The 23,778-nt window shown below is 44.0% G+C and overlaps 1 protein-coding gene across 1 annotated transcript in view; it reads right to left on the reverse strand.

Annotated features, from left to right (window-relative positions):
- Positions 1 to 451: 451 nt before the first annotated feature.
- Positions 452 to 23,778, reverse strand: part of LOC115079431 (catalase-like) — a 33,145-nt gene continuing 9,818 nt past the window's right edge. Inside the window, exons 3-13 of the mRNA XM_029583023.1 lie at positions 22,016 to 22,126; positions 20,970 to 21,100; positions 17,099 to 17,203; positions 16,675 to 16,800; positions 14,986 to 15,177; positions 14,514 to 14,666; positions 12,805 to 12,943; positions 5,375 to 5,505; positions 3,676 to 3,783; positions 3,409 to 3,495; positions 452 to 765 (exon numbers count right to left, since the gene is read on the reverse strand). Of these exons, the coding sequence (XP_029438883.1) occupies positions 718 to 765; positions 3,409 to 3,495; positions 3,676 to 3,783; positions 5,375 to 5,505; positions 12,805 to 12,943; positions 14,514 to 14,666; positions 14,986 to 15,177; positions 16,675 to 16,800; positions 17,099 to 17,203; positions 20,970 to 21,100; positions 22,016 to 22,126 (1,331 nt within the window). The 3' untranslated portion in view covers positions 452 to 717. The remainder of the gene's footprint in view (positions 766 to 3,408; positions 3,496 to 3,675; positions 3,784 to 5,374; positions 5,506 to 12,804; positions 12,944 to 14,513; positions 14,667 to 14,985; positions 15,178 to 16,674; positions 16,801 to 17,098; positions 17,204 to 20,969; positions 21,101 to 22,015; positions 22,127 to 23,778) is intronic.

Here is a 23,778-nt window from a genome sequence, read left to right on the forward strand (position 1 = left end):
TTGGTGCAGAACAAACCAGGCAAAACAGGGACAGGGAATACATACACACACACATATACATTTTGGCTTCAAATACTTGTCTTCCAAACTCCCTGCTCAGGTGACACCTACACCTCCCCAGACACATGCCATTCATCCAGGGATGGATTCCAGTGGTGTGTCCCCATTCCAAAATCCCCTCCTCTCAGGGCATCCACCTTCTCGGAGCGGCCTCGGAGGGAACTTTCCTTCCGCCTCCCTTCCTCTATCTAACCCACAACCCAGCCCTACCTAAATCCCCCCCCCCCCCCCCCCCTACCTTTGTTGTGCAAGTTACGCCTGCCCGAGGCAGGCGTAACTTGCACATGCCAGCTCGCCATCCCCCGGCACAGGCCGCCGTGCCGGAGGACTCGGGACCGCCCTGACCCCCCCCCCCGGACATGCCCCTCCCCGCCCCTTTTACGAAGCCCCGGGACTTACGCGCGCCGCCGAGCCTATGCAAGATAGGCTCAGCGCGCGCAGGGGGTGGAAGGGGCAGATTTTCAGGGGTTACACGCGTATCTTACGCATGTAACCCCTGAAAATCTGCCCCATTTAACAGTCTGCATTACAGACTGTGGAATGTAATAGTTGACTTCTGTTTACAGTGGTAACTATTGGCCACATCTGATGGCTTATTTGATGGTAACAGCTGGCACAGTCATCTTGAAGCCAAGGTTCCCAGTGGTGCTCTTTCTTCTACTGGGTCTTTTGGCAGACGCGTGGTGTAAATGTTCTAAACACATCCTTTAAAGAAAAGAAAAAGATTAAAGGGGTTAAAACAAACCATGCTGTTTGCATAGCTCCAATGAAACTCAACATAACAACACATGGTTACATTCCCCCCCCCCTCCAAAAAAAAAGTGTGTATACACATTTCAAAATGCAATTTTTATGAATTAACAAAATGCCTTTGGATCATGAGACATCATGTAAGTTTCTTCCCATCCCCTTATGTGCATCAGCCTGAAAAAAATCACAGGAGGGAAGCAACAGATGATTGGAGAAAAATCTAATATTTGAAAAATTAGAATGCCAGCATTAATTTAATAAATTCCTGCTGTGTCTATGCATATTCTTGGGTCACAAATCTCCATAAGAACCACATAGTAACTGGATATTAAGAATTAAACAATCAGTTTCTGTGCCGTTTGGCAAACTTTGGGGTCATTTTAAACTGCAACCATTTGAGCAATAATGATAGCAAAACAACACGAGTAGTTTTGCATTTTTTATTACCTAAGGAAAAACATTACACACAGAGATTTGTGTTTGGGTCAAAAACAATGCATGTAGTTTTGTATAATCAAAGCTCCGTGAGCTGTTCTGATCTCCAGCTCCTCTCTGCCCCTGGGACCACCTCTCCAGTCTGCTGATAAAAGACATGATTACATCTACACACAGACTGTTTGGGTCAAAACCAAAATCCTGATTCCAGTGGAGACAATTCTGTTTTACCTGCAGAAAGGATTTTCCTTATTGGCCTTGAAATGTTCACAATTCCATATTATGAGGCCAATTTTCGGACACCGAGGGAGCTTGCAGGCCTATGGGTCCTTTGCACTGGAAGCCGGCAAGTGGATATTGAAAGGGAGACTTCCCATAGAGTTTTCCTCTGAAAATCCCACAGCAGCTGCCGCTTTCAAAATGAAATCCCCCCATGTCCTTGAGCCAGCCCACCCTAACCCTTGGGCAGCTTATTTATTTAAAATGTATTTATTTTAAAATATTGGTTGATCGCTTTACAGACTTCAATATTTGTAAAAGGTGGACTAGAAATATATTTAAATAAAACTCTGACCACTGCGCCATCTTTTTCCTCTGGATAAGGAAGGGCAATTTTCAAAGGGACTTCCTGCTTTGGAGCAAAGTACCTGATTTTCAAATAATACTTGTAGACCTTTGCATCTTTTTTTTTTTTTTGTGTGTCGTAAAATTTCTTTGGGAAATAATGTGCATTGATTTGAAAATGCAATCTGCATGCACTATTTTCTAATCTCACCCAAAATACATCCTTGAGAATGCCTCTCCTGAATACAGCTAAAAATATGCATCGTGAAACAGTGTGTGCACTTTTATCGGCTTTTAGGTGGAGGCAATTTTTAAAACTAGCATTCTATCCAGGTAAATAGGATCTTAGCCTTTGAAAACTGTGATATATGCATTAATCACCAACTGCATGGACTACTGTAATACTCTATTCCATGGTATCCTATGGTGTAATCTTAACTGCCTCCAACTCCTACAAAGTACAACTGACCACACAAGGCCAATCTTAAGTCAAGATCCAGTTCAGAACTCTTTGCTCAGTCTTCACGTGTATGAACAACATGGCCCCCTGAGTATCTCTCGCAGCTGCTGTTTTCCTACACCCCTACAAGGGAACTTCGATATTACCAAATAGCCTTCCAATCATCTCCTCCACTGGTGTCTGCCTGGTTAATTTACACATTACTTCGTGCATTCAGCTACTGTGCCCCAAAAGTTTGGAACATGGTACCACTACCCCTATGTCTAGAGACATCCTAGCTTATGTTCAGGAAAAAAGTCAAGGCTTGGTTATCCAGCCCAGCTTTTCACCAGATAGCGACAGAGCCTCCCTTCTATCAGAGGCTACCTGGACTCGATCATAATCCCCCGCCTGGCTAACTTTCAATATTAACTGCTTTGAATCAAGTTTACTTGGGGAATAGCCACTGCTATTAATTTGCATCAGTAGCATGGGATCTTCTTAGTGTTTGGGTAATTGCCAGGTTCCTATGGCCTGGATTGGCCACTGTTGGAAACAGGATGCTGGGCTTGATGGACCCTTAGTCTGACCCAGCATGGCAATTTCTTATGTTCTTAACTTTCGCTATTCTGCCTCTGTAATCTTCCTGGTAAACTTATGGTTGTTATTAAATCTTCTGCTTATCTAAGATGACCAATTAAAAACCCCTTACTATAAATGCCCCACCTTCCTTTTTGTCCCAATAATACTGCAGACTGTGACACAAATGTAATTTGATTGTAATCTTCCTTGAGACTAGCTTGGAAAAGGCAGAATATCAAATATCCTATGGCAGTAAAGCCGAACCTTTATCACCAACTCAAAAACAACTCTCCTATCTGTCATATGCAGGATTTCCCCCAACAGAATGCAGATGACACATCACACAAACTACAAACAGCAATCAACTGGACAACAAAATGACATTAAAATTAGAAGTACAACAAAAGCAAATCAGTTTTTACTGGAAGATATTAATGTTATTGTTCAATCTTATCTTATCGGACATGAAGTTTGAGAAGAGGAGCCATTGATGCATCAGAGTATCAAAGAAACACACCAGACATCCAAAGGGAAGACGTACATGGGACCACCAGTAAGGAACACTGTCATGCATTTACCTTTTTCTGAGTTTTAGCATTTAACTTATCTAGCAGGTTCTGGATACGAGCTCCGTAATCAGGGTCAACTTCTGTGAACATTTTCACCTAAACAGAAATGACAGACCTAGAATTTATTACTATTTCTTTACAACTTCATTGCATCCCACTTTTCCAGGCTGAAAAATATTCCCAAAGTCCATCCATAAGAAACTGCCCTTGCCCAGCCTGCCTCCTGCAGCTACAATACCACAAATAAACAACAGAGGGCAGCAAAATGCCACTCACGGCTCTCTTCTGGATGAAGAGCTGAGCATCTTTCAGGTGGCCGGCAGTGTTCTCACACAGCCTCTTGCGTTCATCCTCCTTCAGTACCTTTTTATAGAAGTCCCGAACCTAAACATTCAAAATACAGAGAAATCCAACACTAGTTAAGGGTTGCCAGAAACTGCTAAGATAAGGCAGTCTTAGCTCATGTGCTTTAAGGAGCATTTTAAACATTACCTTTTACTCAAAATCACCACACATGCTAACCTAGGAGTGGAGTCTGATCACCTCTTGTGTGCAAGTTTTCATTGTGACGCTAAACAGGTATCACCCAGGTGAAATCGCCTGACTGAAGACAGACGGGACCTCCTCTAATGCGGTTAAAAGTAGGTGCCCTTTAGATCGGGGGGAGGAGAACAGCATGCAAGATTTGATTTGGTTTCCAAAGGCGCATCTGCTCTTTTGCTCCTTCTCCAGCAGGCACACAAGCAGAATGTGCAAGGCACGTGGATGCTTTTATCGTGAGCCCTTTGCACACGCTCATTTTCAGATAGAAACCACGTGCCTGGGTTCTTGCAGAAAATCTGCGTAAAGTGCACGTTAAATGTGCCCACCTGGGGTGCATCTACACAGTCAGTTCCAAATTGCCCCCTTTAATATCATCAGAGGTTGTGCTTCTATGGAGAGAGGATTTGGGGGCTGACACACTAAGGTTTCTCCGATTTGGGGACTGCTTCATCCAGACCATGGAACGGGGATATCAATCCATTCTTTTCCACACAATAAAGACTGTGGGAGAAACCCAGGGGCTCCCTGTAGCTCTGCGTCTCTCCTGCTGTTTTTCAGGCCCCTTGCCCTGCACAGGGTTGCGTAGGCTGCAGGGCTGAAACCTGTTTTATGTTAGCATAGTTTCAGAGTCTCCCAGACTGGCAGGAAACCAGCTGCCTGGTGTAATGAGCAGACAGGCTCCTTACAGCTTTGGCTGGAATTAGTTCTCACACCCCCCTGGTTACATCAAATCATTTATTAACAGCGGTAGCTGCAAAGAGGCAGCCCGTCTGCTCCAGGGTTTGTGCTCTCCAGGCTTCTCCATCACCCACCGGACTGAGTCCAGTTGCTGTATTAACTCCTTTCCCAAATGGGTCAGATTTTGTTACTAGAGCTTGGGCCTAGGGAAAGGAATTAATACAGCAACTGAACTCAGTCCGGTGGGAGATGGAGAAGCCTGGAGAGCACAAACCCTGGAGCAGACGGGCTGCCTCTTTGCAGCTACCGCTGTTAATAAATGATTTGATGTAACCAGGGGGGTGTGAGAACTAATTCCAGCCAAGGCTGTAAGGAGCCTGTCTGCTCATTACACCAGGCAGCTGGTTTCCTGCCAGTCTGGGAGACTCTGAGTGACACATTAAGGACAAACTCTACTCCATTTTCAGTGCATGAGGAAATGGAAAGAGCATTCCTTGACCTATCACTTGGTGCTGCCCTGTCCACAGAGAGGCCAAAGAATACATCAGAGACATGCATCTGTGGTCCTCTGAAAGAGGGTGGAGAGAGGAAGGGGGGGGGGGGGGGGAGGGAGGGATGGAGGTCCCAGGAATGAATGTTTCCCCTTCAAAGCACCCCCGGACCCTGAGTCCTGGACCTTCAGGCACTAAAGTCGCATGTGGCGGGCTCCATGAGATAAGTTCAAAGGGCATTTGGCTCCGCCCCTCCCTTTTACCTGGCTGACATTGTCCTCATTGTCTATGGAATAGCGATCCACGTCTCCATGCGCTCTAAAGCGCAGTTCTTTACACTGAGGCACAGCCTCAGGGGATTCAAAGCTGTTCGGGTAATAATTTGGGGCACCACCTTAAATGAGAAGAACAAAAGACAGTAGTTTAAAACCTTTGGGACGTGGGGATGGATCATTCCTTGCACTGTCACACAATACAATATTCAGACTTTGGGACGTGGGGATGGATCATTCCGTGTACTGTCACACAATACAATATTCAGACTTTGGGAAGTGGGGATGGATCATTCCGTGCACTGTCACACAATACAATATTCAGACTTTGGGAAGTGGGGATGGATCATTCCGTGTACTGTCACACAATACAATATTCAGACTTTGGGAAGTGGGGATGGATCATTCCATGTACTGTCACACAATAGAATATTCAGACTTTGGGAAGTGGGGATGGATCATTCCGTGCACTGTCACACAATACAATATTTAGACTTTGGGAAGTGGGGATGGATCATTCCGTGTACTGTCACACAATACAATATTTAGACTTTGGGAAGTGGGGATGGATCATTCCGTGCACTGTCACACAATACAATATTCAGACTTTGGGAAGTGGGGATGGATCATTCCGTGCACTGTCACACAATACAATATTCAGACTTTGGGAAGTGGGGATGGATCATTCCGTGTACTGTCACACAATACAATATTCAGACTTTGGGAAGTGGGGATGGATCATTCCGTGTACTGTCACACAATACAATATTCAGACTTTGGGAAGTGGGGATGGATCATTCCGTGCACTGTCACACAATACAATATTCAGACTTTGGGAAGTGGGGATGGCTCATTCCGTGTACTGTCACACAATACAATATTTAGACTTTGGGAAGTGGGGATGGATCATTCCGTGCACTGTCACACAATACAATATTTAGACTTTGGGAAGTGGGGATGGATCATTCCGTGCACTGTCACACAATACAATATTTAGACTTTGGGAAGTGGGGATGGATCATTCCGTGCACTGTCACACAATACAATATTTAGACTTTGGGAAGTGGGGATGGATCATTCCGTGCACTGTCACACAATACAATATTTAGACTTTGGGAAGTGGGGATGGATCATTCCGTGCACTGTCACACAATACAATATTCAGACTTTGGGAAGTGGGGATGGATCATTCCGTGCACTGTCACACAATACAATATTCAGACTTTGGGAAGTGGGGATGGCTCATTCCGTGTACTGTCACACAATACAATATTCAGACTTTGGGAAGTGGGGATGGATCATTCCGTGTACTGTCACACAATACAATATTTAGACTTTGGGAAGTGGGGATGGATCATTCCGTGTACTGTCACACAATACAATATTCAGACTTTGGGAAGTGGGGATGGATCATTCCGTGTACTGTCACACAATACAATATTCAGACTTTGGGAAGTGGGGATGGATCATTCCGTGTACTGTCACACAATACAATATTCAGACTTTGGGAAGTGGGGATGGATCATTCCGTGCACTGTCACACAATACAATATTCAGACTTTGGGAAGTGGGGATGGATCATTCCGTGCACTGTCACACAATACAATATTCAGACTTTGGGAAGTGGGGATGGATCATTCCGTGCACTGTCACACAATACAATATTCAGACTTTGGGAAGTGGGGATGGATCATTCCGTGTACTGTCACACAATACAATATTTAGACTTTGGGAAGTGGGGATGGATCATTCCGTGCACTGTCACACAATACAATATTCAGACTTTGGGAAGTGGGGATGGATCATTCCGTGTACTGTCACACAATACAATATTCAGACTTTGGGAAGTGGGGATGGATCATTCCGTGTACTGTCACACAATACAATATTCAGACTTTGGGAAGTGGGGATGGATCATTCCGTGCACTGTCACACAATACAATATTCAGACTTTGGGAAGTGGGGATGGATCATTCCGTGCACTGTCACACAATACAATATTCAGACTTTGGGAAGTGGGGATGGATCATTCCGTGCACTGTCACACAATACAATATTTAGACTTTGGGAAGTGGGGATGGATCATTCCGTGCACTGTCACACAATACAATATTTAGACTTTGGGAAGTGGGGATGGATCATTCCGTGCACTGTCACACAATACAATATTCAGACTTTGGGAAGTGGGGATGGATCATTCCGTGCACTGTCACACAATACAATATTCAGACTTTGGGAAGTGGGGATGGATCATTCCGTGCACTGTCACACAATACAATATTTAGACTTTGGGAAGTGGGGATGGATCATTCCGTGCACTGTCACACAATACAATATTTAGACTTTGGGAAGTGGGGATGGATCATTCCGTGCACTGTCACACAATACAATATTTAGACTTTGGGAAGTGGGGATGGATCATTCCGTGCACTGTCACACAATACAATATTCAGACTTTGGGAAGTGGGGATGGATCATTCCGTGCACTGTCACACAATACAATATTTAGACTTTGGGAAGTGGGGATGGATCATTCCGTGCACTGTCACACAATACAATATTTAGACTTTGGGAAGTGGGGATGGATCATTCCTTGCACTGTCACACAATACAATATTCAGACTTTGGGAAGTGGGGATGGATCATTCCGTGCACTGTCACACAATACAATATTCAGACTTTGGGAAGTGGGGATGGATCATTCCGTGCACTGTCACACAATACAATATTTAGACTTTGGGAAGTGGGGATGGATCATTCCGTGCACTGTCACACAATACAATATTTAGACTTTGGGAAGTGGGGATGGATCATTCCTTGCTCTGTCACACAATACAATATTCAGACTTTTTTTGGAAGAGTGCGCTTTTTCTTCTTTTGGACTCAATGATCTGCTGAAAAGGAGATGAGAATAATCCAAAAGGAAAATCCTCAAAGTGGAAAGGAGTAAAACAAAAGGGGATCCCTCTGCAAGCCTACACGGGCTTCCCTGCCTCTCCAGCTTCCCATTCGGGAAAGACGTTCACAAGAAAGGTTCACATTCGCGCTTCTGCATGAATGCTTTATCCATGATCCAATGCAGAAAACGTGAAGACGGAGGCTACATCGGTGAAAAAAAGCCAAACGTCAAGCACTAAGGCTCAATCAGCGCCATTTTGAAAACAAACACAGCAGAACAGGAAGACTGGGGATCACCCCAACCTCATCTTGATGACTGGAAGCCCTTGGATGGGGGAGTGGGGAGCTGTAGAAGGGGGGGGAGATGTTTTACTTCCAAAACAAAAGGAAATGGAAAAAAAAAAAACCAACCCCACAAAATGTTGGTGGGATTTTTTTCATTTTGTTTTCTAACGAAACAAAAGAAGTTTTTTTTCGTTCCATTTTCCATTTCATGAGAAAATGAACACACATCCCTAATTTTCATCCTCCAGAAGCTGTGATTCCCAAGCCAGTCCCAGAAACACAGCTCAGCAGGATATCTGTAAGGCATGTGCATGAGTCTGGATCTCCATCGTGTGCAGATCTTTCTCTTGCACGTTTATTCTGGCTGCCGTAAAAAGAAGGCCATCACAGGATCAGAAAACACTGCTTCAGAGGGCCAAAATGATTTGGGGTGAAGCAAGCTCCAAATGACTTTACGCAATTCATAAATGCATACAGGAAGACTTCAAGATTTATGTTACTGCGTGTGGTAACTCTGTTATAGTAATTTATTGCACTGTTGGAGTCAGGATGCTGGGCTTGATGGACCCTCGCTTTGACCCAGTAGGGCAACTTTTTATGTTCTTATGTTCCCAGCCCTTAACCAATCTGGTTTAAGGATGGGCAAAATACATTTTCATGTACTAGATATACATCCCGGCCCTGAGACCAGAGCCATATTTAAATGAAACCCGGTGGGGCAGGAGCGGCTGGGGATCACTCCTTCCCTTTTCACCCTGGGATGAGAGCAGAGGGAAGGGGCCGTTTCTCTTTGTTTTTTGTTTTGTTTTCAAATTTAATGTTTATTTCAGTTTGGCAAAGATTAAACAAACCCAAATCCCGACCCCCCCCCCTTCCTTTAACACTCCCCCCCCCCGAGAAACAAAAAAAAAATTTAATAAAAGAACTAAACTGAAAATGTTGCCCCTGCACATCCCTAATGAACAGAGCCCATGAGCGAGGACCATCTAATTCCAAGCACCTTCTCCGTGAAGGACAGAGTAAGGCAACAAGTACCCTGACCCTCTCAGGCAGTCTGAGTGTAAGGGCCCGCGCTGTAGATCAGAAATGGTACTGCCCTAAATCCATGCGCCCCTGCATTTTGGATTGTGCCAGTCAGAGTCTGAGGCCCTCTAGAGGAATACTGAGCTGCCTCTAGAGTGGAGAGGAGAGAGGAGGGTCTGCAGGGCTTCTGAGAAGAAGGACAAGCTGCCTTTAGAGTGGAGAGGAGAGAGGAGGGTCTGCCTAGAGTGGAGAGGAGAGAGGAGGGTCTGCAGGGCTTCTGAGAAGGACAAGCTGCCTCTAGAGGAGAGAGGAGGGTCTGCAGGGCTTCTGAGAAGGACAAGCTGCCTCTAGAGGAGAGAGGAGGGTCTGCAGGGCTTCTGAGAGGGGCAAGCTGCCTCTAGAGGAGAGAGGAGGGTCTGCAGGGCTTCTGAGAGGGGCAAGCTGCCTCTAGAGGAGAGAGGAGGGTCTGCAGGGCTTCTGAGAGGGGCAAGCTGCAAAACTTCACCTCCAGGGAGTTACCTGTGGATGGAGACACTGAAGGGCTTTAAATAGTTATTTCATGAGGCTTGATAAATGAAGCCCATGTTCTCTGGTTGCTTCACTCACACCATCTGCAAGCTGGCAAAGCAATTCCATCTGTGAAAGATATCAGGGTATGGGATCTTTGGAAGGCTTTACTTCTTCATCTAGCAGTGGTACTCAGTTGAGAACAAGGACCGGATCCCCGAGTGTTGCATAGGTGTCCAGATAACCCTATTACTGATGTGACATCCTGTGCTGGAGAAAGGTGGCAAGTGCGCAACGCAAGCAGAAAATTCCTGTGCATTTACACTGCACCTGCACAGCCCTCCAGGGCTGAAACTGGGAACAATTCAAATATTGCTCAAGCATCTGTAAGCAGCGACTTGTACTGAAGATTTCCTGTTTGTTGTTTTTGGATGGGGGATACAGAGACTGTGGTTTTGTTTGGAATTTGCGATCCCTCTGATTTAATTTTTTTAAAAATAAAAAAACACCCTGGGAACCTCAAAACCGTGTGTGGACTGACGTTTACAGGGTCCAGTGAGATCACAATGTCTCCTACCACGCTGCGCGATAATTGAAGAGTAACATCATGGTGGGTAGGCTGATGATCACGCAGCCAGAAGCTGCCGTCACAGGACAGAGAGAAAGTGGAGGCGGAGAAGAGTAACAGTCAGAAGGAGAGAGCTTTAGAGACACCAAGTGCTCCGCCACAGTAACTGAGAAATGAAACGTTGAACCCTTCCTAAAAATATAAATATTCTGCAAAAGAGAAGTCTTGTGCTATTTATACTTCTGTGGTGCTAGGAATGGATGCCTGTATGTGCCTTCCAACAATAACCTTTGCGCTTTACCACAAGGGTAACTACAAACCCCTTTTATAACCATATGGAGCCCAAATCTGGCCTAAGTGTCCTGGGGTTCAGGAGCCGCTGTACCTGAAGGGGAGGAGAGTGCGATTCACGAGACAAGCAAAACCGAGCAACAAAATTAAGAAAATGCTTGGATAAAAAGCAAAGATATTTAGATGCTGGCTAAAGGGAATAAAGTAGAACAAGTTCCACATTCTATGAGATTTTTCTATTAAACATTTAACAAAGGAACAAATCCATACAGTGGATAACTAATTCATGCTTCCCTGAGCGTTGTGACCCCAAACTATCAAGGCGCGTCATATTCAGACAACCTCTGACACAAACCATTCTTTACAGTGCTTTACACACAGTGCGGGTGGAAGGGTGCACCGCCGCCCTGGGCGTGATGTCACCACGTGATGTCATCACGTGATGTCTCTCTCCAATAATCACACGTGACAAATGTCCCCGCCTCCTCAGAAAATACATACCCCAAACCGGAAAACGCCCTCTACCTTCCATGCCTCTCGCACACCACTTCTCATCTCGTCTGTCCTTTCAAAACTGCTGCCCTTACCGGCTACTCTGCCACCGCCCCTCCCCGGCACTCTAGGCCCCCGCCGGCCCCGTTTACGCATCACTGATAAACCTTACGGGTGACAGGGGAAAGTGAAATGACTTTTACAATGTAAAAAGACCCTTCCAGTTCTGTGTGCAGGGCTTTCTTGGTTGCTAACATGCTTTGCTCTTTCTGATTTGGTTAAAATGTCTTAAATGCCCCCCGAGACAGTAAACATTAACTCAAGCTGGGGAACTACAGAGGAGAAACTTTGAGAATTTCAATAAATGATTTCATTAATACAGGCTGGGTACTACCACTTGCCAAATGAAGTTTGAACCCTGTACCCTGGCAACAGCTTCCTTTCTATGTTGAAGAAAAACCAATCGTGAAGCTCACTAGTTTGATTTTTTTTTTTTTTTTAAGGGGTGGGGATGCTTTCTGTCAGAGAAAGCTGACAAGAATCAGAACACAGAAGCCCATGAGAGTGCATGGAGAATTAGGGAGCATTGCCCTTCCTGACGTTGCCCAGCACGTTGCAGTATCTGCTGCATCCAGTTTGCAGGGTGAGTGCGTCGGCACCTTAAGGCTCTCTGACGTGCCGGCTGCACTCCACTGCCAATCAGTCCAATGTACTTAACCTGCCGGATTGTGACTCTAAAAGGCAGGTCAGCATCTCCTCCCAGCTGAAAAGCTTCCAAGCACCCGGGACGCTTTCACTGCCAATGGGAACAAACATTGCTCTTAAAATTTCCATGTGTGCTAATATATTATCTTCTCTAGCAGAGGCAAAAAAGGGAGGGGGAGGAATTTGGGGAATGAGTTTGTTTTCATACAAAAAAGTGCAGCATCCATGGACTTAGCTGGCATGTGTCGGGTTGCTTGAAGTCTATGAATGATTTTATTCCCCTGGACCCAGACAGAGATATTAACTTCTGTTTTATCTCTGATATCCCTCGCTTATGGCAGCCATTGGCTGCTCTTTGCTTGACACTGAATTAATCTGATAAAGTTGCAAGTGTAAATACTGGAAATGTTGTTTCAAACTTCCTAAAATGCATTTTTTAATTATTCCAATAGCTTGTCAAGCAGTGAAAGTCTTACCTTTCTAATGTGCTAGGGATGCCTTTACATAGTTGGTCAATAGACGCAAGCATAGAAGCACTTGTGAATGGTTCTTTTACAGCTATTTTGATCTTCCAATTTTAATAACATCACTGCGGCTAAATGGGGGTTACCATAAGGTCATCAATTTCACCGTATTGCACACTCCTGCTCACCTTGGTTGTCAGATAAGCACATGGGTCCATCCCTCTGATAGTTGGTGACACGTGTTCTGTAGGGGCAGTTTACAGGGATCTGCAGATAATTAGCCCCAAGGCGGTGTCTATGAGTATCCGGATAGGAGAAAAGACGGCCCTGGAACAAATTTGATTTGGTTTATATGGTGCCATTATAACTTTAGCAGTGCTGCCAAATGTCAAGATAATGTTTTACAGAGAGCAGCAATCCTGTGAAGAATGGAGCCCATCCATGGACACATAGGGCATAAATTTCATTGCACGTAAAATTTTTGTACCAGTGTATTCCAGAATCCCTTCCAAATAAGGGTGAGGGAATGGGAAAAAGACACAGGTGAGGCAAGGCACCGAGTGTTAACTAATGTATGCCTTTCTCTCGATTAATCCTACCTTTATCCCACCTGGTCTAGTGTCTTCCTACTGTTTTAGAACTGACCCTTTTATAGCCCTATGCAGCCCATATCTGGCCTAAATGTCAGTTTCTCGTGGTAACGGGGGTGAGCCTTTAGAATTTACCTGTTTCATAAGCTGAGCAGAGTTGATATTCTATACCTTATTGCACTAAATAAGAAAAGGCCGATCAGTAACAACATCCATAGAGCTCTCCTTAAACAATTACAGCCCCAACATCACATTTGATGATCATCAAAATCCTCCAGTGAACTGCACTAACCTCTTAATTGTCCTGTCTGTCTTGACTAGATTGTTAGCTCCAAGAAGCAGACACTGTCCATTATATGGATCTGTACACTGCTGCGCACACCTGGCATTCACTATACAGATTATGATAATAATAATAATAATAATAATAATAGGACGATATCCTGCTTGCATGCAGGGCCAGTGCTTCCATTAGGTGAACTAGGCGGTCACCTAAAGCACCAGCTCTCGGGGGGCAGCAAACACACCAGTGTGAGCCTGACTGCCGATGGCGGCTGAAGAAAAGAGGAAAGAATCCCTAGAGAGAGGGCATGACTGGGGATGGAGGGGGGCACAAGGTTGTAAGCTTAGCCTAGAGCACCTCATACCCTTGCACCGGCCCTGCTTGCATGGCTTCAGCTAGAGCAGTGTAGAAAGAAACAAATGTATAGACTGGCCATTTGGTCCTTGGCTGCTGTCATCTACTAGGATGCAATGTTAGTAATGCAGATTATAATGTCATTTGCTTCCTGTTGCAATGTCATAGACCAGAGGCATTCTCTTGACTTTTGCTTTTTCGCAATCAAGGATCCTCTTTAATTATCCCATGCTTTCTAACGGGAGTTAGCGCGCACTGACACCCGTTAGTGCGCACTAACCGGAAAAATGAATTTTTGCAAAAAAAACGGGAAAATCCCGATCTTTTTCGGGCTCCTGAAACCTGCTGAATTGGACAATTTCGTTGAAATTTTCCATTCAGCAAAAACGAATGCACATCTCTACTGACTGCACCAGTCTTTGCTTTGTCTCACTCTATGTACAGACTTGTGTTGCTTTTCTAAGGGATACTGGAATTGTAAATTGCTACAAGCAATGAGACAAAATCAGGACTAACTTAACCTGGAACCGATGACATGGATGCATTTGGTAACTGCATTTTTCCATGGAGAGAGTCAACTGTTGACATTGGAACATGCCGAGATTCAAGGTTTTTTGCTAACTCTGGGAAATTCAGGGGATCCGACTTCAGGAATTGCCTCCTGACTTACCTGCAGCATCTTGTCGGGACTCGGTTCGATGCCTGGCGGCATGTTACTTGGATCAAAAGCCAATTGCTCCACCTCCGCAAAATAATTGACTGGGTTTTTGTTTAAAACCAGTTTACCCACAGGGATGAGAGGATAATCCTTATGAGGCCAAATCTGGAATACAATAAAGAATAAAGTCCGGGGAGTGTGGCATATCAATGAGATAACTAAATCTCTTTAGTTCTGCAATAGTGGAAATGCCTTTATTGCTTGAGAAGGGCTTTGTCAAAATGATGAGAGGCAGAAATAAAAGTACAGTGAATTATTTGGATAATGGCATATTTATATGAAAATCCATAAGCACTGTGCATCCATGAAAAAGCATTTCAGCCTTGTTTTTGGCCAACTAGGATGAAATGCTATTTAGAAAGAGAGAGCCGTGTTTGATGATTTGCATAATAATGAGGTACTGCACATTCACACATTCTCTTACCTTGGTTAAATCAAATGGGTTAAAGGGAAATTTCTCTGCTTGTGCAAAGGTCATGACCTGGATGTAGAATGTCCAAGATGGGAAGTTTTCAGTAGCGATGGCTTGGTAGAGGTCACTGATTGCATAGTCAGGGTCGCTGGACGCCAACCTGTCTGCTTTCTCAACTGACAGGTTTTTTATCCCTTGATCAGTCTAAAATGATAACGAAGGAACTCATTTAACAAACTGACTGCTAAGTCAACAAAAGTCCAGGTAAAAAAATGACTCCTAACTTTGAAGGCCTTTCAAAGCATCAGTAGGAATCTACCTAAAGATCCTTCAAGAGATAAGTTTATCTGTTTCATGGCTCTATGGCTTCTTCTAGGCCTTATTTCTCCGACATTCTTTTTTTCTTGTCTTAATACATCTCTCATTGTATTTTGCACTGTAGTTTTATGCTTTGCTGGGATGAAAGGTCTAAACCTTTATTAGAGCCACACTCCCTTGTTAAAAACCTCCTTCTCAGAGTCCACTCTTCAGGTGTTCCTGCTGCATTCAAAAGCATAATGTAATTAAATTCAAATGTCAAAGCAAACCATTACGGACAACAGTCTTACAAAAATATTTTCAAACTCTACTCTATACATGTAAAAAAAACAAACATCAGATTACTGAACGCAGCATCAGATACTAGAATAGTGCTCTATATTGCAATAAACCGCCTCCTGCCATGCGATGTCAGATTAAATCACTTTTAATTCATTCATTTGCTGGCTCAGAACCTTACCATTAAGCAATCACAATCAGAAAGTAATGTACAGACATAATAAATGATGAAACGTATCTTCTCTTGCAAGGGCCAGTGAATGTGTAGAAAGAAAACCCTTAATATAAACCACTCAGCCGTGCTGCTGAGCTGCACCAGTGCTGTGTTAACTGTCTCAGGACCCAGGCCCATGACTGGGCAGGGCTACCGCCTTCCTGAGGGGGTCAACTTTTATGTACCTTCATGGTTTAAAAAGTGGCACCAAGCTTGCTTTTGTAGAATTAAATTCAGAACGAACGTACACTAACAGGATTCTGATGAGCAGCAGCTTAACTGTTTCTTGATTTACTGAGATTCATAACAGGGGGCAGGGCAGAAGGTAAAATCTGATATATCTGCAGTGGAATTAAATTAAAATCAAAATAAAGAGGACCTCAGTAATTTTATTTAACTCCAAACCCAAATTATCTGTGACACTGGTCCAGGTTTCCAAAAATTGTGGCTCTATGAGACTGCAGCTCCATATTTGCTCTGTAAATTAAAATGTACATAAAAGCCATTAGGCTCAAATTTGCCTGTATTTTCAAAACTCTTTATTCATTATCACTTCTAGTTATTTTCTTAGAGTACAATTGCTGAATTTGCAGGCTTGCAAAAACCAGAGTTTGAGAGCTATGGACCAGGCCAGTCTTAATGTGAATTGCTGTGGTACAAATGTGCACCGCAGAGCACCAGACAGGTCGTGTGATGAGGACAAACCGTTACTTAAAGCTCCCTAAGCCCATTGTAGAGGCAGAACTCTGCAGGTCTGATGGAGGCCATGATTTCATGCAGTAAAGCCACGACGACAGCCTTGCTATTAATTTTCCGCCTCTCTTTGCGCTGTAATTAAATTTCCGGTTTCTCTTTGCTGGGTTCTGAGGAAGGGAAGTTGCAATCAGTACCTTAAAGTGGAATTTGCAGTAAACGGCCTCCCCTTTAGCGTTCACCAGCTTGAAAGTGTGGGATCCATAACCGTTCATGTGGCGATGCCCATCGGGAATCCCACGATCGCTAAATAAGAAGGAAACCTGCAGCAGAGAGTCAGAGGGATTACTGTGCGATAATGCATAGAAAGTCCTTTACAGAGAAGACAAACGGGAGAAATCATTTAAGTCAATCGATCACTAAGTTTACAACGAAAACTGTTACAATTTGAAACTTCCCGCCCAAATGAATTCTGTGAAACATCATGCCATGAATTTCTAGAAATTTCTGAGAAAATTGCGTGCACATACATTGGACACAAAAAGGGGTTTGAACGCAAGTGGCACCAATTGCCAAGGCTTCAACCCTTCGGTTTCAGAATACGCACAAAAACCTTCCCACCTGGTGCAGGCATTCAGGGCGAAGGGTCCAGAAGTCCCACACCATGTCTGGATCCTTTAGGTGAGTCTGAGGGTTCCTCTTCTGAGAGTGAATGAAGGAGGGGAACTAGGAAGGAAAAGAGAAAAGTCAGAGGCAGATCCAGACTACCCATGGAGAGTTGGGAATGAATCCGAGGACATGCAGAGCCGATGTGGCAGAGAAAAGGTGGTGTGGACATCTGGAGACAGCTACCTGCAGAACACCAGCTACAGAATATGCTATAGAAAGAGAAATCACTGTCAGGTAAGCAGGAAGCTCTTCACCCGGGAAGCTGTCAACATGAAAACTTTTCTCTGTTACAATGCTGATCTACAGGCCGATGCAGCACCGTGCGCTCAGGCTAGCGCACAGGTTCACCCGCAGTTGGACGAGCATCCATGACCCATGATGCAAGAAGGGGATCGGCGCGTCCAGAATGTGCATACAAACCAGAGTGTAGCTAATTATGCTCATCGTATGTAAATGGCATATTGATGAGGCTGAAAGCTAGAACCTCCCTGATGTAAAAAATAACCCTCACAAATTAATGCCAGCCCAGGAACTGGCATTACATTTTGAGGAGCCCAAAAGTTGAACTGAAAAGCGTCTCCTTTTTAACGCAGTGGTTCATTAGCATCCTGCATCGCGTGCCGGGGGAGGAGGATGGGCTCAATCACCAGCACCCGTTTTTCCCCTGCGTAGATATTGCATCAGCCTGATAGTCGTCAACTTTTTTAGGAGTTACAATATTAAATTATACTGTACATCCAATCAAAATATAATCTGTGAGATTATACTAGCGGATGAGGCTTAGAATTTCCTCTGTACAGAATTAGCTACGTTCCTCTTAGAGTTTGGCCACTCTTAGGAAACGCACAGCAGTCATGGCACATAAGAATGTGCTTCCCCCTTCTGTGCTGCCTATAGCAAAATGCTTTTTAAAAAAGGACCTGCTTAGCTTGCCAATCTCTGCAATATAGTAAAAAAAAAAATGTCTACGCATGTGAAACTTGCTACAGAATCTCTCCTTTTACAACATTTTCATACTTAAAAGGAAACTAATTTTGAATGAAAAAAAAAGAAAATGACTGAAAATGGTCCCAGACTAGAAATGATTTTTTTCCCCTAACAGAAACAAATTTGGCATTCCAAAATATTGCCTGACACAGACTGAGTTTAGCTAAAACACACAGAGACAGGCAGATCAATCAAAATCCCCTCGATGAGGTGCAAAAATCTTTACGTCTTCTGTAAAAGAACTAGGCTGAGATCATTAGTGCATCCAAATATCAAATAAAAAGCAAAAGGCGCAGGGAGCGACAGGATTTAAAATGAAACATTACTTCATAGGTGCATATATCAAAAGTATTAAAATCTTTAAGAAAGAATGACTGCAGACAGGTCAAGACGCTCAGCTCTAAGGTGGGTAATCTTCCTCGCCGCCTCCAGAGCGCAGGCGGTTTGATCGCGTCACCTCTAACTAGGGAAGTAGCTCTAATAACACGGCTTTCAATCTGTAATTAGAATGAGGTAGTGCGGGCTCTGGGTTAGTCTGCTTAGACGCGCAGAAGCAAAGGTCAACACACAAGCTGCGGGCGACACATAATACAGTTTTGACTCGTTTTCCCATCCACCAGGCACAGTCATGAAAATTAGCCTGTATATGCAGGTACGAGTTGTTTCTGATGTCTCAGGCCCAGAATTCATGCTGCCTGACTGTCCGGCCCGATGAGAGGGACTGCTGGCCTGGTACAATTTCTGTGGATCACCGGAACCCTCCTGCTGCTCCTGGAAGGGGCCATTTTGTGTCGACAGTACCAGTGCGGTCAGCAAGGCCACCACATCCCCTCTTTTCCCTTGTGGGGGGGGACAGGCATGGTGGCCTCAGCTTCTGCCCGAGTCATTGGGGGTTGGGTGGAGGAGCAGGCAGCGCTTTCACCTGACTGTATAAAGCTCTTTGTATTTGGAGAATAAGCGTTCCCCTGCATCCTCGTCATCACAGAGAGTGGCGAAGTTAAACAACCATGAAATACAAGGTGTTTTCTCTTTACGAAGCAAAGCATTAGTCAATGACATCAAATGCCCCACACCCAGATAGGACGAATGGGATAGAGAATCTCCCAGTGCTCCCCTGTAATTACAGCCCCTTAAGGAATGTCATATTATCAAGACTAAGGCTTTCAGTGGATCACAAACTAAATATTTATTCCTGGGGTGTGAGGGGGAGGGATTGGGGGCTCACTAGCCAAAAACTTAAAGCTTTAGAGAAGGAATGGAATGTGATAATCAGCTAAGAGAGGATTAAAAGTTAAAGCTATCAGATACACAGCCTGTAAGCCTAAACCTGTACCTCACTGCTCAGGAAAATGCAAGAACAATGCAGATTTCATTTTATTTTCTGACTATGCATCGAAGAGAGTAAATGCGTTGGGATATTTCCTACGATAAGTGCACGCTTTAAGATGTGGATACTCCAATGACCTCAGCCCCTGTCTTAAGATGCTCAGGTCCGTCTGTCCATCATCTATACAATTAACAGTTAAAATTAAACAGAAAACAACCGGAGATTGTCAGGTTTCCTGAAACAAGTAGCATGGTCAATAAACAAAAACTATAAAGTGATACTTTTTACTGGACTAATCCTCAGTAGTTAGGTTCCCTTCCCCACTAACAGGACGCTATTGGCTCAGGATTAAATCCTTCCATGATATTTAAAGGCATTTGCAGTGTTCTAACCAATTTATTGAAATTTTTTAAGCAGGAGGTTTAAGCCTCCTACTTTGGCCATGGTTGTAACACTGTCACGTTCCCAAAGGGTAAGAATGAGTGCAGTAACACCCCTTATAGTTTCAGGCTCTCAATTGCAGCCAGAAGACCACAAAGGGACCATTCCTCAGGCTCATAGCTTGGACCTTGCACTTGGATCTTAGCCAAAAGGCTAGAATCAGAGCTGCATTTCTACGAAACTCCTCATTCTATAGAATCAGAGCTGCGTTTCTACGAAACTCCTCATTCTATAGAATCAGAGCTGCGTTTCTACGAAACTCCTCATTCTATAGAATCAGAGCTGCGTTTCTGCTGAGCTCCTCATTCTATAGAATCAGAGCTGCGTTTCTGCTGAGCTCCTCATTCTATACATTCAGAGCTGCGTTTCTGCTGAGCTCCTCATTCTATACATTCAGAGCTGCGTTTCTACGAAACTCCTCATTCTATAGAATCAGAGCTGCATTTCTGCTGAGCTCCTCATTCTATACATTCAGAGCTGCATTTCTACGAAACTCCTCATTCTATAGAATCAGAGCTGCGTTTCTACGAAACTCCTCATTCTATAGAATCAGAGCTGCGTTTCTGCCGCACCCCTCATTCTATAGAATCAGAGCTGCATTTCTACGAAACTCCTCATTCTATAGAATCAGAGCTGCGTTTCTGCTGAGCTCCTCATTCTATACATTCAGAGCTGCATTTCTACGAAACTCCTCATTCTATAGAATCAGAGCTGCATTTCTGCCGCACCCCTCATTCTATAGAATCAGAGCTGCATTTCTGCCGCACCCCTCATTCTATACATTCAGAGCTGCATTTCTGCCGCACCCCTCATTCTATAGAATCAGAGCTGCGTTTCTACTGTGCTCCTCATTCTATAGACTATGAAATGTACTGAATAATGAACTCTGCAATCCTAAGCAGAAAGCGTGGATTAGCTGAACTGTAGCACATCTATTATTTATTAAGACTGTGCTGACAAAAAATCCTATATTTATGCAAATCCATCGTAAAAGGTATGCAACTCATACCTTTAAATACATCTTGATCAAGTGCAGGTACATAATTAAATAAAGTGTCTTCCACTCACCATAAATGGGTCTTTAATAAAGAAGATGGGGGTGTTGTTTCCAGTAAGGTCCCAGTTGCCCTCCTCTGTGTACATTTTCACTGCAAACCCTCGGGGGTCACGGACAGTGTCGGCTGAGCCAGATTCTCCAGCTGCAAAGAGGAAGACCAAAACCGCCTTTTTGGTCACAAAGATGCAGACTAAAACCCCCAGATCTAGAATGGGTACAGATCGAGGCTGGACAGTCTAATGGGGTCTGAATTAGTTTAGGAATGTGGTCACAAGGTGCCGTTGACTACGTATCACATCCCGACCGTCTGCCTTCCTCCTTCCCCCTACCAAAGAAAGCTGGGATTCGTGATTAGCATTTCCCAAGGAGAAAGAGAGGCCTGTGAGCTGGAGACCTGTCAGAAGGGTAATAAACCTCAAGACTTGGCTGGGGGCCAGTCCTGTAGCTCGGTGTCAATGTGCTAAGCTGCCATGCGGAGACCTGGTTTGACACTGGAGATGCTACAATGATGACACCTTGTAGCCGGGCTCCGGAGGGAACTGCAGTCAGTGGCTCCCCAGCCAAGAACCGTCACTACAATGGCTGGGCAAGGTTGGAGGGAGGTAATAAAAAAAGGGGGAAAACCTCAGATAACTGCCAATGTCAAGTCATGTCACCGTAGCCTGTACTGATTGAGCTGGTCGCCCAAAAGGAGGAGGAAAGTGTCAAGCTATAGAAAGAACAAAAAACAAAATCATCTGGCCACACCAGTTCAGTTACTATGAGGTACAGAGAAGAAACCTGCTGCATCTACAAACTGAGACAGCAGCCCTGCTTTCTTAAAAAAATAAATAAATAAATAAAAATGGACAAGGGGATTTGTTGCCAGTGAAACTACCATGGACGTAAGCGGTCATCTAAACCCAGTCTTGGACCATCAGCAAAGTGACTTCATTCGTGCAGCCCTCCCATTCCCACTGCAGTGCATCCTATTATGAGGAGATGCTGACGGGTATAGGAAGAAATCTCGAGCTACCCCCTCCACATAGACTGCTGCATCCTGTCACCCAGGACTCACCTACAGTGGAGAATCTGACAGCGATGGGTGTTTTCTTCCCAACGTGCTTGAACACCGAGGCCTTTGAGTATTTTGTGATGTCGTGGGTCACTTCAAAATAACCAAATGCTCCTGGAAAAAAAAACCGCCCAATCCTCAGAATTACTGCACTGCATTATTAATTACTCTTCTGTGCATTTAATTTAAAACAAATTAAGTGATGTTTATTTCCTACTAGTTGACCAGAAGTGCAAATATTTTAGCATAACAGCACTTATCTTTTTATAGCACTGCTGGATGCATGTAGTGCTATAGAAGTCCCTTCCTTACAGAGCTTAAATATCTAAGGGGCTTATGTACTAATATGCAGTTTGCCATTGCAAGTGCAATAATGCAGGAAAACTGCAAATAATGTGTATAATCGCATTTGTGAATCTTTGCATACTTTGCCATTTTTCTGTATACAATTTTGCATTTATAAAAAGAAATACAAAACTTGCATGAAAATCGCTAGTGAGCTGAAGAATCAAGCACAATCAGTTCATTTGCAATTTTCACAAACTTACATTTCACCTGTAAAATCACACAAATTGCTGGTTTACTGCTACAACTTGGGGAGGTGTAGTTGATATTTTTTGCACTAAAGTCCATATAGAACTTTTTATCTTGAGCTCGTCAGTTCAAGTCCTACCTGGGGCTAGGCTTATAACGATTGTAATCTGTTATTAGTAGGTGTCTGGGAAATGAGTTGGTGCCCTCGATATAGCCTAATTAAAATACAAGACCTTTATTTACATAAATGTGTTCTGTTACCTAGCTGAGGAGATGCTATAGGTGTCAAATTCAAAGTAGGCACTGACAGTCGATCATACAGAACCCCACCGCATATAAAACCAGTGATAACATAGAAGGGGACAAAGTGGCTGGACTTTGCCATAAGAGAATCGCTTCATAATTAATTCACATATTATGTAAATGGACCAGTATTGCAAGAAAAATTTCTCCTGGCACCAGGCCATTCCTGCAGCTTAGGATGGCAGCTTTTAAGTGCATTCCTCAGGCCAGAGGAGACAAAGATCCCAAAAGACAGCCCGGAAGACGGTCTATGAAAGCCAGGTATCGTTTTTTAGCGCTATTTAGAATGCAACGAATGTGGGTTATTATTATTATTTTAAATAGAGATAAAAAAATTATAGCTGCTCCTTATTTAAGAGACGGTGATGTGAGCACTACCTTTGAAAGTGCAAAACAAAAACAATTTTTTGTGCCCATTTGCTATATTTGTGCCATCATACCGCGCCTATTGTGGAACATACACATTTTTTTTAAAGATACAGCCCATGTAATAGGTGAAACTTGGCCAGAGTGGGATATTTGGATTACACAATTTCTTTTGTAATTATTTAATCTCCCTAATAAATATTCATCAGAACTGTATCGACTGGTCTATGTTTCCTTATCTGCTACAGAGGAGATTAAAGGGACATTCCCAAGACCACAAGGAGCGTCAGTGAGAGGAGCAGGATTTGAGTCCTGGTTTCCCTGGTTGTCGGCTCATTATTCTAAGCAATAGAGAGCACTTCCTTCCCGTTCTAATTAGGCGGTATTGAGGGTGCCAACTCATTTCCCAGATACACACACAGAGACTAACAACAGGCTGCAGTCACCATCAGCCTAGCCCTAGATAGGACCTGAACTGATGAGTTCTATCGGCACAGATGATCAGGTTGAGGCACCTTGCCCCGGGCTGTTTGTAACTGCCTATAATAATCGTGTGCTTTCAG

Source organism: Rhinatrema bivittatum, chromosome 17, assembly GCF_901001135.1.
Source record: "Rhinatrema bivittatum chromosome 17, aRhiBiv1.1, whole genome shotgun sequence".
In the NCBI taxonomy this organism is placed as follows: Eukaryota; Metazoa; Chordata; class Amphibia; order Gymnophiona; family Rhinatrematidae; genus Rhinatrema; species Rhinatrema bivittatum.